This window comes from Odocoileus virginianus, unplaced genomic scaffold (genome assembly GCF_023699985.2).
Source record: "Odocoileus virginianus isolate 20LAN1187 ecotype Illinois unplaced genomic scaffold, Ovbor_1.2 Unplaced_Scaffold_30, whole genome shotgun sequence".
Classification (NCBI taxonomy): domain Eukaryota; kingdom Metazoa; phylum Chordata; class Mammalia; order Artiodactyla; family Cervidae; genus Odocoileus; species Odocoileus virginianus.
Genome location: NW_027224292.1, coordinates 164976 through 180166, shown reverse-complemented (window position 1 = coordinate 180166; position 15191 = coordinate 164976). Strand labels below are relative to the sequence as shown.

At 37.2% G+C, this 15191-nt stretch overlaps 1 protein-coding gene and 1 pseudogene across 1 annotated transcript; one reads left to right on the top strand and one right to left on the bottom strand.

The window, feature by feature from the left end:
• The first annotated feature begins 3148 nt into the window (after positions 1-3148).
• Positions 3149-4098, top strand: LOC110123587 (olfactory receptor 4S2-like). Its single transcript, XM_070463128.1, is given in 2 exon segments — positions 3149-3824; positions 3827-4098. Coding segments are annotated over 2 exon segments (933 nt in total). The 5' UTR covers positions 3149-3163.
• Positions 4099-9617: 5519 nt separating this feature from the next.
• LOC110123589 (olfactory receptor 4P4-like) lies at positions 9618-10656 on the bottom strand (annotated as a pseudogene).
• Between the last annotated feature and the right edge of the window lie 4535 nt (positions 10657-15191).

Genomic DNA, 15191 nt, shown 5'->3' with positions numbered 1-15191 from the left:
TCCAAAAAGATGTTTTTTAAAATAAATATATTTATATTAACTATAAGTAAATCATATTATATATGTATATATGCATACATACACATTATTCCACTGAACAAGATAAACCTCCATAAAATAATCTTATATCTATGTTTACTGAAATGCTTTGGAATAGTGTTATTGTTCTAAGTGCACAAATTAATTGTTTTTAAATTATTTTCTATTGGAATATAGTTGCTTTACAATGTTATGTTGGTTTTTAACTTTAATAAGTTAAAAGCTTTCAACTTTTTTTTTTTAACAAACTGAAAAGAGATCTGGAAATTAACACTCACTTTTCTCTGAAGTGGTTCTTATTATAGAGGGTACTTTGGGAGAAAGGTTTTCCCCAGGGTCATTAACCTCTTAACTTTGTTTTGAATAGTTGCACCCAAATTATCTCAGGAGTGATAGAAAAACAAAGCAAAATCCAAGCTCTGGACAATACTGGTGAGATTTTTCAATTCTAAAACTAACATTAAAAGTTTCTGAAAAAGAGAATTTTATCAAATTTCTATATTTTGAATGCTTGTAATATAATTGCAAGACAATGTTCTTAGAAATAGCAGGAGAATAAAATTTTTAAGATGATAATAAAATGATGAAGTGCATGCAAGCCAGACTATGAGATGGATACTAATGACATATGACTAGGAAAATGCTTGACTTTCAAAGAAAATGAGGTGTTAGTACATTTGGAATGTTCAGAAAGTGGAGGAATATATTCTTTGAGGTGGATCTTGATTCTGGGAGAAAGAAGCTTTCTTCCTTGACCTTACAGGATGGACAATGGAGACAGAATCCCCAGGCTTGATTTTAAATGACTGGTTTCTTTTAGATGATAAGCAAGTCACGTTATTTACAGTTGTCAAAAAATGCTATGATTTGAGGTCTTTCAAACTGAAAGACTCTCTGAGTGGAGAATAAAATGTTTTGTTTAATTCAGGAGGAAAAAGAAAAGGAGAGTGAGAGTGTACATGAATTTTTGGACCCCCTATTTGATATCGAACTCTTCTATCGAGAGAGGCAGTATAGGAGAAAGAAAATCAGAATTATGCAAATCTGATTTTAGGATAGTGATGCTGTACCTCTAGATAAATTGTTAAGCTTCATAGGGCTTCTGCTATCCCTCCTGCAAAATGAGAAAGTTTTAAGGGATGTGTTCGAGTCTGAATAGGGTTGTCATTACATCTATTACAGTTTTATCATTATTTCTACTGTAAAAGAAAAGACACACCTGGAATGACTATGCTATCAAGTCTAATATACAGATCAGGAACAGCATTGCTACAAAACATACCTTAGAGCACAGAGTTCAGTTGGAATTAGCAGATCTTAGGGGGATGTGTCCTCAGGTCGATAAAATTGCTGATGATTACCTAAGACTCCGTGTAATCCTATCCTAAACCAGAACTAAAGGAATCATTTATTAATACATCTGTAGTTTGGCTTGAAGAACAGCTTGAGAAAGGCTTTAATCAAAGTTATTCCCCATGCCCCTTATCTGTACATATGCTGCAGTGACCTCACAAGAGTGTCTGGCATTACACCACTGGAGAGTCATCCATTATAAGTAAATATGAAGGACTAGTGAGATTAAGGAATGAGCCATATCTATTTATTTATTGATGTTAACAGATAAATATATAAAATACCAAAGCAATGCAATTCCTGGGGAATCCTCAAACACTGAGTTTGAAGGTAATATTTCCCTCCCCTCCATTTAAATCAAACATATCTTGATGTGCCTCCAACAGTTTCTTTTAATTTGATCCCTTTTAATTTTGGTATAACAGTCATACAGAGCAACTTTTTGTGTAGGTGGCTTCTTTCACTCTACAATGTATTTTTGTGAAAATTTGTTATGTTGAGTAGCTTTAGTTCACTCATTATGACTGGAAAATAGTATTCCATTGTGTGACTTTATCACAATGTATCTACCCACCCTATTCTTTTAATGGTATAGATGAACTTATTTGCAAAGCAGAAATAGAGTGACAGATGTAGAGAATAATGTATGAGTACCAATGGAGGATGTAGAGTGGGTTGAATTGGGAGATTGGGCTTGGCATATGTATATTGCTATGAATAAAATTGATAACTAATGATAATCTTTCTAGTCAGTGCTCTATGGTGGCCTAAATGGGAAGGGAATCCACAAAAGAGGGGATATGTGTATGTGTGTGTCTGGTTCACTTTGTTGTACAGAAGAAATAAACACAACACTGTAAAGCAACTCTACTCCATCAGTTTTTTTCATTGTTTTCTTCAGTTTCTGCCTCCTTTTCAGGTTTTTATGGCTATTCCAAGCTGAAAGAATTGTTTTTTAGCTTCATAGTAGAAATAGCTCTTTATGTTATAGATGATAGTGAAATTAAAACTTTCTCATTTTGCAAATGGAATAATAGAAGCCCCATGAAGCTTAACAATTTATCTAGAGGTACAGCTCCAATATCTCAGAATCAGATTTGCATAATTTTATTTTCCTTTCTAGTATATCACATCACTCTTTATTATGAGAGTTTGATATCAAATATGGGAACAAAAACTCATGTATACAAATATCACAGTTCCTTAAGAAGAAGAACCTGCAACATCATCCAGTCTCAACTATTTGAACACTCATAGCAGTATTCAGACAGGAAAATGTGTGTGTGTGTGTGTGTGTGTGTGTGTGTGTGTGTGTGTGAAAAGTAATATGAACATTTTCAGGATATAGATGTTGTCATATTCCCAAACTCAAAAGTTGTTTCAAATTTCAGTTGAGTGCCTTAGACAGATTAGAAAGAAGCAAATTGTTAGAAACAGATGAAAGAATCCTTATGAAACATGAGGGAAGTGAGAGGGCTGGTTAGATGTGTGACTTAGAGGATTTATTTTACCTCTTTCAACTTTGTGTCTAAATCTGAAAGGACTATCATTTGATAAAAGATGATCAAAATATGTAGAATATGTCCACTTCCATTTCTTTAGGTATACATGCTAAGCAGTGGTAAGTACCCATTTTTCCATTTTTATCGATTCTGGTTATTCATTTGTTTTGAGTTAAAAATAAATGTTGCTGGTCTTTGTTACTTTTTTTTTTTTTGACTTTCAGGTAATGTAATTGTCTCTTGGGAACTTGGCCTGCTAAACTAATTCCATGGAAAAAATAAGCAATGTAACTGAATTTGTTTTCTTGGGTCTTTCTCAGAACATAGAGGTTGAAGAAGTGTGTTTTGTGGTATTTTCTTTCTTCTACATGGTCATTCTTCTGGGAAACCTTCTCATCATACTGACGGTTTGTGTGGGCAACCTTTTCAAGTCTCCTATGTATTTCTTTCTCAACTACCTGTCTTTTGTGGATATTTGTTACTCTTTGGTCACAGCTCCTAAGATGATTGTGGACCTATTAGCCAAAAGGAAAATGATCTCCTAAGTGGGGTTCATGTTGCAACTCTTTGGGGTACATTTCTTTGGTTGTACTGAGATCTTCATCCTTACTGTAATGGCCTATGATCATTACATGGCTATTTGTAAACCCCTATGGTATATGACCATCATGGATAGAGACAGATGCAATAAAATGCTGCTGGGGACTTGGATAGGTAGTTTCTTACACTCCATCATCCAAGTGGCTCTGGTTGTCCAACTACCCTTTGGTGGACCCAATGAGATTGACCATTACTTTTGTGATGTTCACCCCGTGCTAAAACTCACCTGCACAGACACATATGTTGTTGTTGGTGTTGTGACAGCCAACAGCGGTACCATCGCTCTGGGGAGCTTTGTCATTTCGCTAATCTCCTATACCATCATCCTGGTGTCCTGAGAAAGCAGTCAGCAGAAGGCAGGCGCAAAGCTCTCTCCACCTGTGGCTCCCACATCGCCGTGGTCATCACCTTTTTTGGTTCCTGTACTTTCATGTATATGTGTCCTGATACTACCTTTTCAGAGGATAAGATGGTGGCTGTGTTTTATACCATCATCACCCCCATGTCAAATCCCCTGATTTATACACTGAGAAATGCAGAAGTAAAAAATGCAATGAAGAAACTATGGGGAAGGAGGGTTTTCTGGGAGGGTAATGGTAAATAGTAAAAAGTAACAATCCAAGGTGGATGATCTCAAAGTTTCTCATCTGCACAGTGAAGACAATAATAACGATCTCACAGGCTGTCTTGAGGGGAACAAATATGAGAATAACACATTTACAGAAGCAAGTTATTATTTATCATCATGATTATATTTGTTCTAATATTTCATAATCATAATTTTCTGAAATATCTAGAACAAAGAAATCCTATCAAATTCAGAAATTCAGCTTGGTCAGACTTTCCCCTCTTTATTTTTTTCTTTTTTGGATGTGAGGGGTTGTGGGCAGAATGTCAAAGAGATAAAACACAGGCTTAGAAAGCAAAAGACCTGTTATCCTCTGGTTTGGGGGAAAAGCTTTCTTTCTCTAGGACTCATTTTCCTTACTCAAACAGTAAGTCTATTGGGAAAAAAAAATTACCCCTAATATCCGCATTTTAACTTTAGCATTCTCTTTCTATGCTTCTGACAACTGACTCCTGTAGTTTGTAGTCAGCCATCACCATTAATGTAAAGTGATTAACAGGAAACACTTAAACTGAACAATACCAAAGACATCTGTGATGAATATAAGACTGTGTGTTAATCTAGAGGGTAAATGTAATTTACTGAAATGCATGGTTGGGAAACCATATTTCCTCCAATGTTTGAACCAAACACCTTTACTGAAAACAGTGTCATTTATCACTGCTTTCTTGACTGGCACAACCTGATTTCTAGCTATGGATTCTAGAGACAGTCATTCTGGACAAATAAATGTACCTTTCTTAGGTAAATTATACTTGCCCTATTAATGCATTCCTCTTCTCTTTACCCAACCTAAGCTTTGTTTTTCCACAGCAATAAACCCATCACTGATTTAATAAACCTATCATCTGCCATTTATTTTCATTGTTTTTTCACAAGTCTGATTACTTAAATTACCATCAATATGTAGCTTTGTGATTGCGATTTTGGAGTGTGTGTGTGTGGTGTGCACATATTATTGATACATTAAGGACAGTACACTGTCAGTACCTTCCACAATGGTCTCAGCTATTGGAACACTCTTAGAATTAAAGATAATAAATTTCAAAAGGCAGTAAGACATCCAAAGTTATAAATGTTAAAAATTATTAAAATTTATAAGACCCCTTGTCTCTGACTACATGAATCCATATCTATTTCCCCAGTTTGGACATAGACTCATTGGACCTCTATGAACCTGAGGGTTTGCTCAGCTTTAAGATGGTAACTAGGTCGGTGCTCTCCAGACTTGTCTGATCATTTTAATCCTCTTGAGATGTTTTTGAAAAGATGACAGTATCTATTCTAAGAATTTGTGATTCAGTAGACAAATGTCCAGTTCAGTTCAGTTCAGTCACTCAGTCTCTTTGCTACCCTAAAGACTGTCACAAGCCAGATTTCCCTGTCCATCACCAGCTCCCAGAACTTGCTCAAACTCATGTCCATTGAGTCGGTGATGTCAGCCAACCGTCTCCATCAATGTTAGAAGGTATGTATGTGTGTATATATATATATATATTATATAAAATCTGTATTTTCAACAAGCTTGTCTGGTAATTTTTATACAGGTAGAGGCACATCAAATATTTGGAAATACTAGGACTAGATGATACTTGATCTTAGAGCACAAAAGGGTCTTTGAATCAATCAATTCCAAAGGGCCCTACCTTGGATATATATTCCCATCTGTTCTACTATTTAAAAGGAAACTAAATTTGAACTGAATTTAGAAAATTGTGGAAGAAATTATTGTAATTCATGTATAAATTTTTCCACGATACTCTTTCCTTTATGTTTCTACATCAAAGACTTGACTACTGAGATTTATATTGATAATCTGAAGTCCTGAAGAAGATACAAGCTGATAGATTCAACACTCTCAAAGACCGAGAAGCAAAACATATTGATGTAGGAGACAGGTGGGCCCCAATTTAGATGTTTACAACTGGTCTCCTGTTTACATTTCATGGGGTGCAAAGTGGGCTTCAGGCTGAATACTTAAAACTGTTGGCATTTTCTGAGACACTGGATAGGTGGACTCCAGTTAAGGCATTTACAACTTCCTGTTTGCTCTGGAAAATGAAAGTAACAACATAAACAGGGTAAATATCCAGTGTTTGTCCTTGTAAGCATCTTAAGGTAATAGTCATGGCAATAGTCAAGGTAATAGTCAAGGCAAGGACAAAGAGGGGCAAAACCTTGTTTGAGTAAAGGATTAAGGGACCTCCCTCCTCTTTTTGAGACAAGGGAGACATTACACATGTGCAGAAAGGCTTCATCTGGGTCAAAAGCCAAGTGGTAATGGCAGGCTATAACGAATCTTATTCTTCCCAGAAGCCTTCACTCTGAGATCCTTCTTGGCGGAGGGGTGCTTGCTCATCCAGGGAAGTGCCCCCAGGGTAGGTGAAGTGTGGAGAAAGAAACCAGATAATTGGCTAAAGGTAGATAAAACCTGAAAGAACTGACCTATATAAATGACTTAACTGCCTCCTTACTGCACTCCCCCTCACTCGGAGGGACACCCACACTCTTTCTCTGTGAGTGTGTGTCTCAGCCTTGCTTCTGTCTTCACAAGCAGTTTCTCTATGTACTCTTCCACTTCTTGCTGTGCTACATCTCTAATAATAAACTTTGTATCTTCATTTACAGTTGCTGCCTCCATGATAAATGAATTTTTCACTGGGGACAGAGATACAGGGAAAAACAGCTTCTAGACTCTAGCCCTGGCTGGTTTGGTGGCTGAGATTCCTGGTTTCCATTAAGGCTCTGTGTGTGTTTTAGTCACTTAGTCATGTCCAACTCTTTGCGACCCCACAAACGGTAGCCCACCTGGCTCCTCTGTCCATGGAACTCTGCAGGTAAGAATACTGTAGTGGGTTGTCATGCCTTTCTCCAGGAGATCTTCCCAACCCAGGGATCAAACACCAGTATCCTGCATTGCAAGCAGATTCTTCACCATCTGAGCCACCCCAGCCAGGCTTCCCAGGTTCAAATCTTGGGCAGGGAATTAAGATCACTCATCATCCCACTGCTCACAGTTGCTTGCCGAGATCAATATGAAAGGGTATTCAGGTTTCCACCACTGATTTTATAAACTTCACAGAAGTTTGTCAGAGTCAATCTCAATCAGAGGAGCTCAGGGAGACTGCCCATGGAAGTGCCTCATTTTGACAGTGTTCTGATGTGTCCAGTTCTTACAGTAACCTGGCTTGTTTTGTGTTTTGAAGTACAATGAAACTTCATCACTTAATTAAAATCTTACAAATATTGCTTTTCCTACAAGTTTCGTGTGTGTGTGTGTGTGTATATATATATATATATATATAAAGATCCACAAGGTAAGTGCACCACAGTATAGAGAGTGATATTCATTGCTGTACTTTCATAATAGTCAGTGGTACACTCAGATATCACACATATAGAATGTAAAATTCAGTCTCAGAAGATTAAGATAGAACTTCTATTTTCTTCATGAGAAAAAATAAAACAACATAAGGTATATGTGAACCTACCCTGAGGTTTGGAATGAAGCTTGGTCAAGCTTGACCTAGATCAACTGAACCCCAGTTGACCTAAAGACACATGAACAAGGATTTTTAATGCTTATTATATAATCCTCGAGTTTGGAATGGCTTTTTTATCTGACTTATCCAAGAATAGTGTGATTAAACTGGGAGTAGGGGTTCTGAGGCATATTACTGAATTAATAATTAAAAGCAATGATTACATTTAGAGTTAGCTAATTGAAAAGAGTAGTATAAAAGGCCAGCTAGAGAGAGTGGAGAGGAGATTGGTTATATAAACACAGGACAAATTCTAAATACCTAAGTCGGCAGCAAGTCCCCCTCCCTCTATTTTTCCATGAATAATATGTGCAAAGAGAAGGATATAGTTATAATCACACTTGGGTAGATTCATTTTCACCCCTCCTTTGTTGATAAATTGCAGAAGAGAGTTAACAACAGGTAATCCAAGCCATTTCAAAGAGATTCTTAAAGATTTGTCATCTTCTGGGGAAAAAAAAATAATAGTGAATTTGTCACAATACGAAAGTGTACTTCATTACTGGAGAAAGTGGCCTAAGCAACAAAGGCAAGCTTATGAAAAATTAACACTTGAATTAGCTGCCCATGCAGCTATAGACATTTCTGCTTTTCTTTACCTTCCTGAATCAGACAATACACCAGAAAGTAGTCACTACCAGACCTACATCAAAAAGAAACCCTGACTTGCTCTGCTAGTCTTTTTTTCTCCTTTTCTAGATACTCCATTATTTGTCTGCCTCCCTTATGTTCTAAGATTCCTAAATTTTCAAGCAGAACACATGTCAGGGACTTCTTGGAAGAGAAATACTGTTGCTGAAATCTTCAACATATACTTAATTTCTGCACATGTATACTTCATTTTAGAGTGCAGATTCCTGTTGAACAAGGGACAATAATTCTTTAAGAGTACACAGTACAATTTCTTAGTGAGGTGAAGAAGATGGAGCACCAGAAGATAAGAAGTCTGTGTCTATCATAGTTGAAAACTTGGTGAACACACCCTCCAAGTCTTAGATGACCCTAAACACCTAAGAGATGTCTGAGATCAGAATCCTGACCTCAGAATTCTCTTCAAAATTCATGAAGATTGAAGATTCTTATCTAAATTAAGGAAACACCTGAATGTTCCCCCAAAAATATTTTAGTTTATGCCCAGTTGTCAGCTGGCTATACCTGTTTCTTAGTCTAATTACCTTTATTTCTCCATAGAATGATAACAAGTCTGAGGGAAAATGAGACAGATTTGTCTAGTTTGACTAATGGAAGACACCATCAAAATACATTATTAGCATGATGAGAGCGAGGATTAACAAAATGCATCCCAGGAGCATCCATTTCTTCAGCTATATGCCTTCTTGTTAAGCTCATGACATTTCACAGAATGGGAGATATTCCATGTTGCACATTTACAAAAAACATCAGTTTTATATACTCATGAAGGTTGTTTAAATAAAGTGATAAATATGGTCATAGAAATGCATTTATAAAAATGAAAAGAATTGCTCATTTTTCAAGACTTTTAATTACCTGCAATAAGGTACTAAGTTTTAATTACAATTTCTGTAGGTGTAGTGTAAGTAGAATAATTATATACATTACATTGTTTTAGATGCAGGATTTCTTACTGTAAAAAATTAAAGTATACAACACTTGTAAAACTTTTGGCATTGCTTTTTTGAAATTATTGCAGTGGAAACCTAAAAAAAAAAAGGAAATGTTTTAGGAAAGCTCTGAGAGATGTCTCACTCAAGATTATCTGTTTCCTGAAAGAGGCCAGAAAAGCCAACCATGCAGTCTTCACAACTTTCCCTGAAAAAAGTGCTGAAATGCACTCGGCAAGTCAGGGAATACACAGGACAGAATGTTCCCGAATGTCAGAGCTGGAAAGGACCTGAAGGGCATCTGATCCACTCCCCTTGTAGGCAGTATCAGTCAAGTGACAGAGTGCAATGGCTGAGGAGGCTTCACTCTTCAGGGTTGCAACTTTGAATGACACCACACGATCCTTCTGTATTTGTTGTACTTGTCAACATTCATGATTGTGTGGATAAAATAGATCCAACAAAGAACAGGACAGCCAGATATTAATTTTCCCACAGAGTGTTTATCTCGGCCCCACACTTTCCTCATGGCATTCTTCATGTCTGCGTTTCTCAAGATGTAGATGAGAGGGTTGAACATAGGGGCAATTATGGTGTAAAACAGGACAAAGACCTTGTCGTTCTTGATAGAATCAGCCGTGGGGACATAGGTGAAGATGAGCGGCAAGAAGAACATGAAGACCACAGTGATGTGTGAACCACAGGTGGAGGGGACTTTGCGGCAGCCCTCGGATTAGCAAGCCCTCAGGGTGGACAGGATGATGATGTAAGAAATCACCAAGGCAACAAAGGTCAAAATGGACAACACCCCTGTGGTGGTAATGATTGCAATCACCCACAGTCTACTGTGCATGCAGGCCAGCTTCAGCAAAGGTACTACATCACAGAAATAGTGGTCTACTTGATTGGGGACACAGAAAGGAAGTCCAATAATAATTAATACTTGCATGAATGAATGGCTAAAGGCTCCCATAGCAGAAGCCATCATAAGGACATAGCACACCTGTCGTTCATGATGACCATGTAGTGAAGAGGTCTGCAGATGGCGGCATAGCGGTCATAGGCCATGGCCACCAAGAAGAAGATCTCAGTGGCTTCAAAGAAGTGGGCACAGAACATCTGGGCCATGCAGCTGTTGTAGGAGATGGTCTTCTGCTGGGCCAGCAAGTCAGTGATCAATTCGGGTGCCACCGTGGAGGTGAAGCAGACATCCATCAAGGACAAATAGCGAGGAAAAAGTACATGGGCTGTTCACCGAGGCGCCTGCCCCTGATGGTGAGAAGAATGAGCAGATTTCCTGAGAGAATCGCAATATAGCAAAGTAAAAACAGCATGAAGCAGGCAACTTCCGCATTCTCATCAGTAAAAAGCCCCAGGAGGATAAATTCTGTGACATTTTCATGTCCCATTGCTTCTGTGGGTTTGATCGTTTAGAGGGGCAACTTAGTATACCTGAAACACGCAACTTTTTCAAGTTATTTATGTATTTCAAAAGTCATTCATCTAGTCAATAAATATATATTGATGTTTCCAAATGATACAAACATCTTACCCACACATTAAGCTTATTAGAGAAGACATACAGTGACAATACTAGCAAAAAGTAATTGACATATTGAGGTGGAGCCAAGGAGAATGCAGTCTGCATCTCCCCACCTTAGAGAACCTAGCTGACAGTGGTGGGGATGTCAACGCCCAAGCAAATGGAAGGAACCTCTGAGTGACTGGAGAATATTAACTTCAGTGAGGTCTCCCGGAGGTACACATTTCAACACCAAGACCTGGCTCTACCCAACTCTCTGCAAACCCCAGTGCTGGAAACCTTGGGCCAAATAATCGGTAAGACAGGAACACAGTTCCCCTGAAAGAAAGAAAAAAAGAGGCAAGAAAAAATATGTTACAGACAAAGGAGCAAGGTAAAAACCTATAAAACCAAATATATGAAGAGAAAATATATTCTTTTATCTTTTAAACTACATGAGAAAAGAATTTAGAGTAATGACAGTAAAGATGATCCAAAATCACACAATACAGAATGCAAACAAAGAATAAGAAAATACAAGAAATGTTCAATAAAAACATTGAAGGGCTAAGGAAAACATGTGGAGATGAATGGCACAATAACTGAGATGAAAAGTACTTTAGGAGGAATCAATGGCAGAATAATTGAGGCTTTAAAAATGTGTAATTGAGCTGGAAGATAGAATAGTAGAAATGACTACTGAGGAGCAGAACAAACACAAAATGAAAAAAATTGAAGACAATCTCAGAGAACTCTGAGACAACACTAAACACACTGACATTCAAATTTTAGGGGTCTCAGGAAGAAGAAAGAAAAAAGAAAGAGCCTGAGAAGATATTTGAAAAGATTATACTTGAAAACTTCTTGAATGTGGGAAAGGGAATGGCCACCAAGTCTAGGAAGCTCTTACAGATCCTCCCACACAAGATAAACTGTAGGAGAAACACACCAAAACAATATTAATCAAAATAATAAAAGCAAATGCAAAGAAAAAATATTAAAACTGAAAGGGAAGAGCAAAAAACAGTGTATAAGAAACGCCCATAAGGGTATCAGCTGATTTTTCAGCAGGAACTCTGCAGGCCAGAAGGGAGTGATAGGATCTATTTAAAGTGATGAAAGAGAAAATTATACAAACAGCATTACTTTGCCCAGCAAGGATCTTAGATTTGACAGAGAAATCAAAAGCTTTACTGACAAGCAAAAGCTAAGAGAATTCTGCAACACCAAACTGGCTTTACAACAAATGCTAAAGGGGCTTCTCTATCCAGGTGATAACCCATACTTATAACAAATTAAAGAATAATAACTTAGCATATTTGAAAACAGAGGCATTACCCTGCTAACAGAGGTCCATCTAGTGAAAGCTATGGTTTTTCCAGTAGTAATGCATGGATGTAAGAGTTGGACCATAAAGAAAGCTGAGCAATGAAGAATTGATGCTTTTGAACCATGGTGTTGGAGAAGACTCTTGAGAGTCCCTTGGACTGCAAGGAGATCCAACCAGTCAATCCTAAAGGAAATCAGTCCTGAATATTCATTAGAAGGACTGATGCTGAAGTTGAAACTCCAATACTTCGGTCACCTGATGCGAAGGACTGATTCATTAGAAAAGACCCTTATCCTGGGAAAAATTGAAGGCAAGAGGAAAAGGGGATGACAAAGAATGAGATGGTTGGATGGCATCACTGACCCAGTGGACATGAGTTTGAGTAAGCTCCAGGAGTTGGTGATGGACAGGGAAGCCTGGTGTGCTGCAGTCCATGGGGTCACAAAGAGTCAGATACAACTGAGTGACTGAACTGACTGAATCATCTCAACAGAAGTAGAAAACAATTTTTTTTTTTACAAAATTCAACACTGCTTATCATAAAAACTCTTCAGAAAGTGGGCATAGAAGGAACCTACCTCAAGGTAATAAAGGCCATCTATGACAAATATAGAGCAAATACCATTCTCAGTGGTGAAAGCATTCTCCTAAAGTCATGAGCAAGACTAGGATGTCCACTCTCACCACTATTATTCAACATAGATTGTGAAGTCCTGGCCTTGGCAATCTGGGAAGATAAGGAAAAGAAAATAAATTGGAGAATAAAAAGTAAAACTATCTGTTTGCAGATGACATAATATTACATATAGAAAATCCTAAAGATGTCACCAGAAAACTACTGGAGCTAATCAACAAATTTGGTAAAGTTGAAAGATATGAAAATAATTCATAGAAATCCCCTGCATTCCTATACACTAACAATGAAAGAGCAGAAAGAAAAATTAAGGAGACAACCCCATTTACCACTGCAACATAAAAAATAAAATGCCTAGGAATAAACCTACCTAATGAAGCAAAAGACCTATACTCAGAAAACTATAAAACACTCAAATGAAACAAACCGAAGATAATACAAAGAGATGGAGAAATATACTATGTTCTTGGATTGGAAGAATAAATATTGTGAAAATAAATATACTATTCAAAGCAGTCTATAGATTCAATGCAATCCCTATCAAATTACCAATAGCATTTTTCATAGAATTAGAACAAAAATTTTTACAATTTGTATGGAAACACAGTCCATGTGGTCTCAAAGAGTCAGACACGACTGAGCGACTAAACTGAACTGAACTGACTGATGGAAACAAAAAAGACCCCGAATAACCAAAGTATTCTTGTGAAAGAAATACAGAGCTGGGGTATCAGACTCCATGACTTCAAACTATACTGTAAAGCTAGAGTAATCAAGACGGAATTTTACTGGCACAAAAATAAAAATATAGACAAATGGTTCAGGATAGAAACTCTGAAATAAGTCCACATACATATGAGCACCTAATGTATGACAAACGAAGCATGAGTATACAGTGAGAAAAGACAGTCTCTTCAGTAATGTTGTTGGGAAGGCTGGCCTACTATATCATACACAAAAATAAAATAAAAATGGACTAAACACCTACATGTGAGACTGGACACTATGCAGTTGTTAGAAGAACACATAGGAGAAATACTCTTTGACATAAGCAAGATTTTTGACCCACTTCTTAGCTCAATGAGAATTAAAAAAAAAAGGCCCTAATTAAACTCAAAAGCATTTGTACAGCAAAGGAAACCATAAGCAAGATGGGAAGATAACATTCAGAATGGGAGAAATGCATTTGCAAATGGAGCAACAGATAAAGGATTAATCTCCAAAATATACAAACAGCTCATGGAGCTCAATATCAAAATGCAAACAACCATCAAAAAATGGGGAGAAAACCTAAAGCGACATCTCTCTAAAGAGAGCATACAGATGGTCCAGAGGCACATGAAAAGATTTTAAGTATCACTAATTATTAGAAGAATGAAAATCAAAACTACAATGAGGTTTCACTTCGTAACAGTCAGAATGGCCATTATCAAAAAACGTACAAACAATAAATGCTGGAGGGAGTATGGAGAAAAGGATACCTTCTTTAACAGTTAAAGGGAATATAAATCGATACAGCTATTGTAGAGAACAGTATGACTATTCCTTAAAGAAACTAACTATAGAACTACAATATGAACCAACGATCCCACTCCTGGGCATATACTCTGAGAAAACAATAATTGAAAAAGGCACATGTACCCCAGTATTTATTGCAGCATTATTTACAGTAGCCAGGGCATGGAAACAGCCGAAATGCCCAAAGACAGGTGAATGGATAAAGAAGATGTGGTACATACACACAACGGAATATTACTCAGCCATAAACATGAACAAAATAGGGTCATTTGTGGAGATGTGGATAGACCTAGGGTCTATCAGACAGAATAAAATAAGCCAGAAAAGAGAAAAGCAAATATCATATGTTAATAATTATATATGAGAAATCTAGAAAAAAAAATGGTACATATGTACTTATTTCTAAGGCAGAAATTAGAGACAGAGACATAGAGAATGGACATGTGGACACAGTGAAGGAAGGTGAAGGTGAAACAAATTGGGGGATTAGGATTGACATATATGCACCACCATGTGTAAAATAGCTAGCTGGCTAGTGGGAACACACTATAAAAGACAGGAAACTCAGCTTGATGCTCTGTGATGACCTAAATGAGTGGGATGGGTAGGTGGGAGGGAGACTCATGAGAGAGGAAATATATGTATACATATAGCTGATTCACTTCATTGTGCAGCAGAAACTAACACAACATTGTAAAGCAATTATATTGCAAGAGAAATTATCTTGTGCAATTAGGGTAAATTCCTCAGTCTCACATCTACTATGAAGGGCAGAATAAATAAAAGATGAAACTTGGTGGGGGGTGGTCAAGTTTTAGATGAAATTTCAGTATTCTACCTTAAGAGTGATTTTTCAGTCTCTAGTACATATGAAATAGAATGAAGGCTATTTGTTCTTCAAGGGCAGGAGGATCACTATAATTTTTAGTCCTCCTCAATA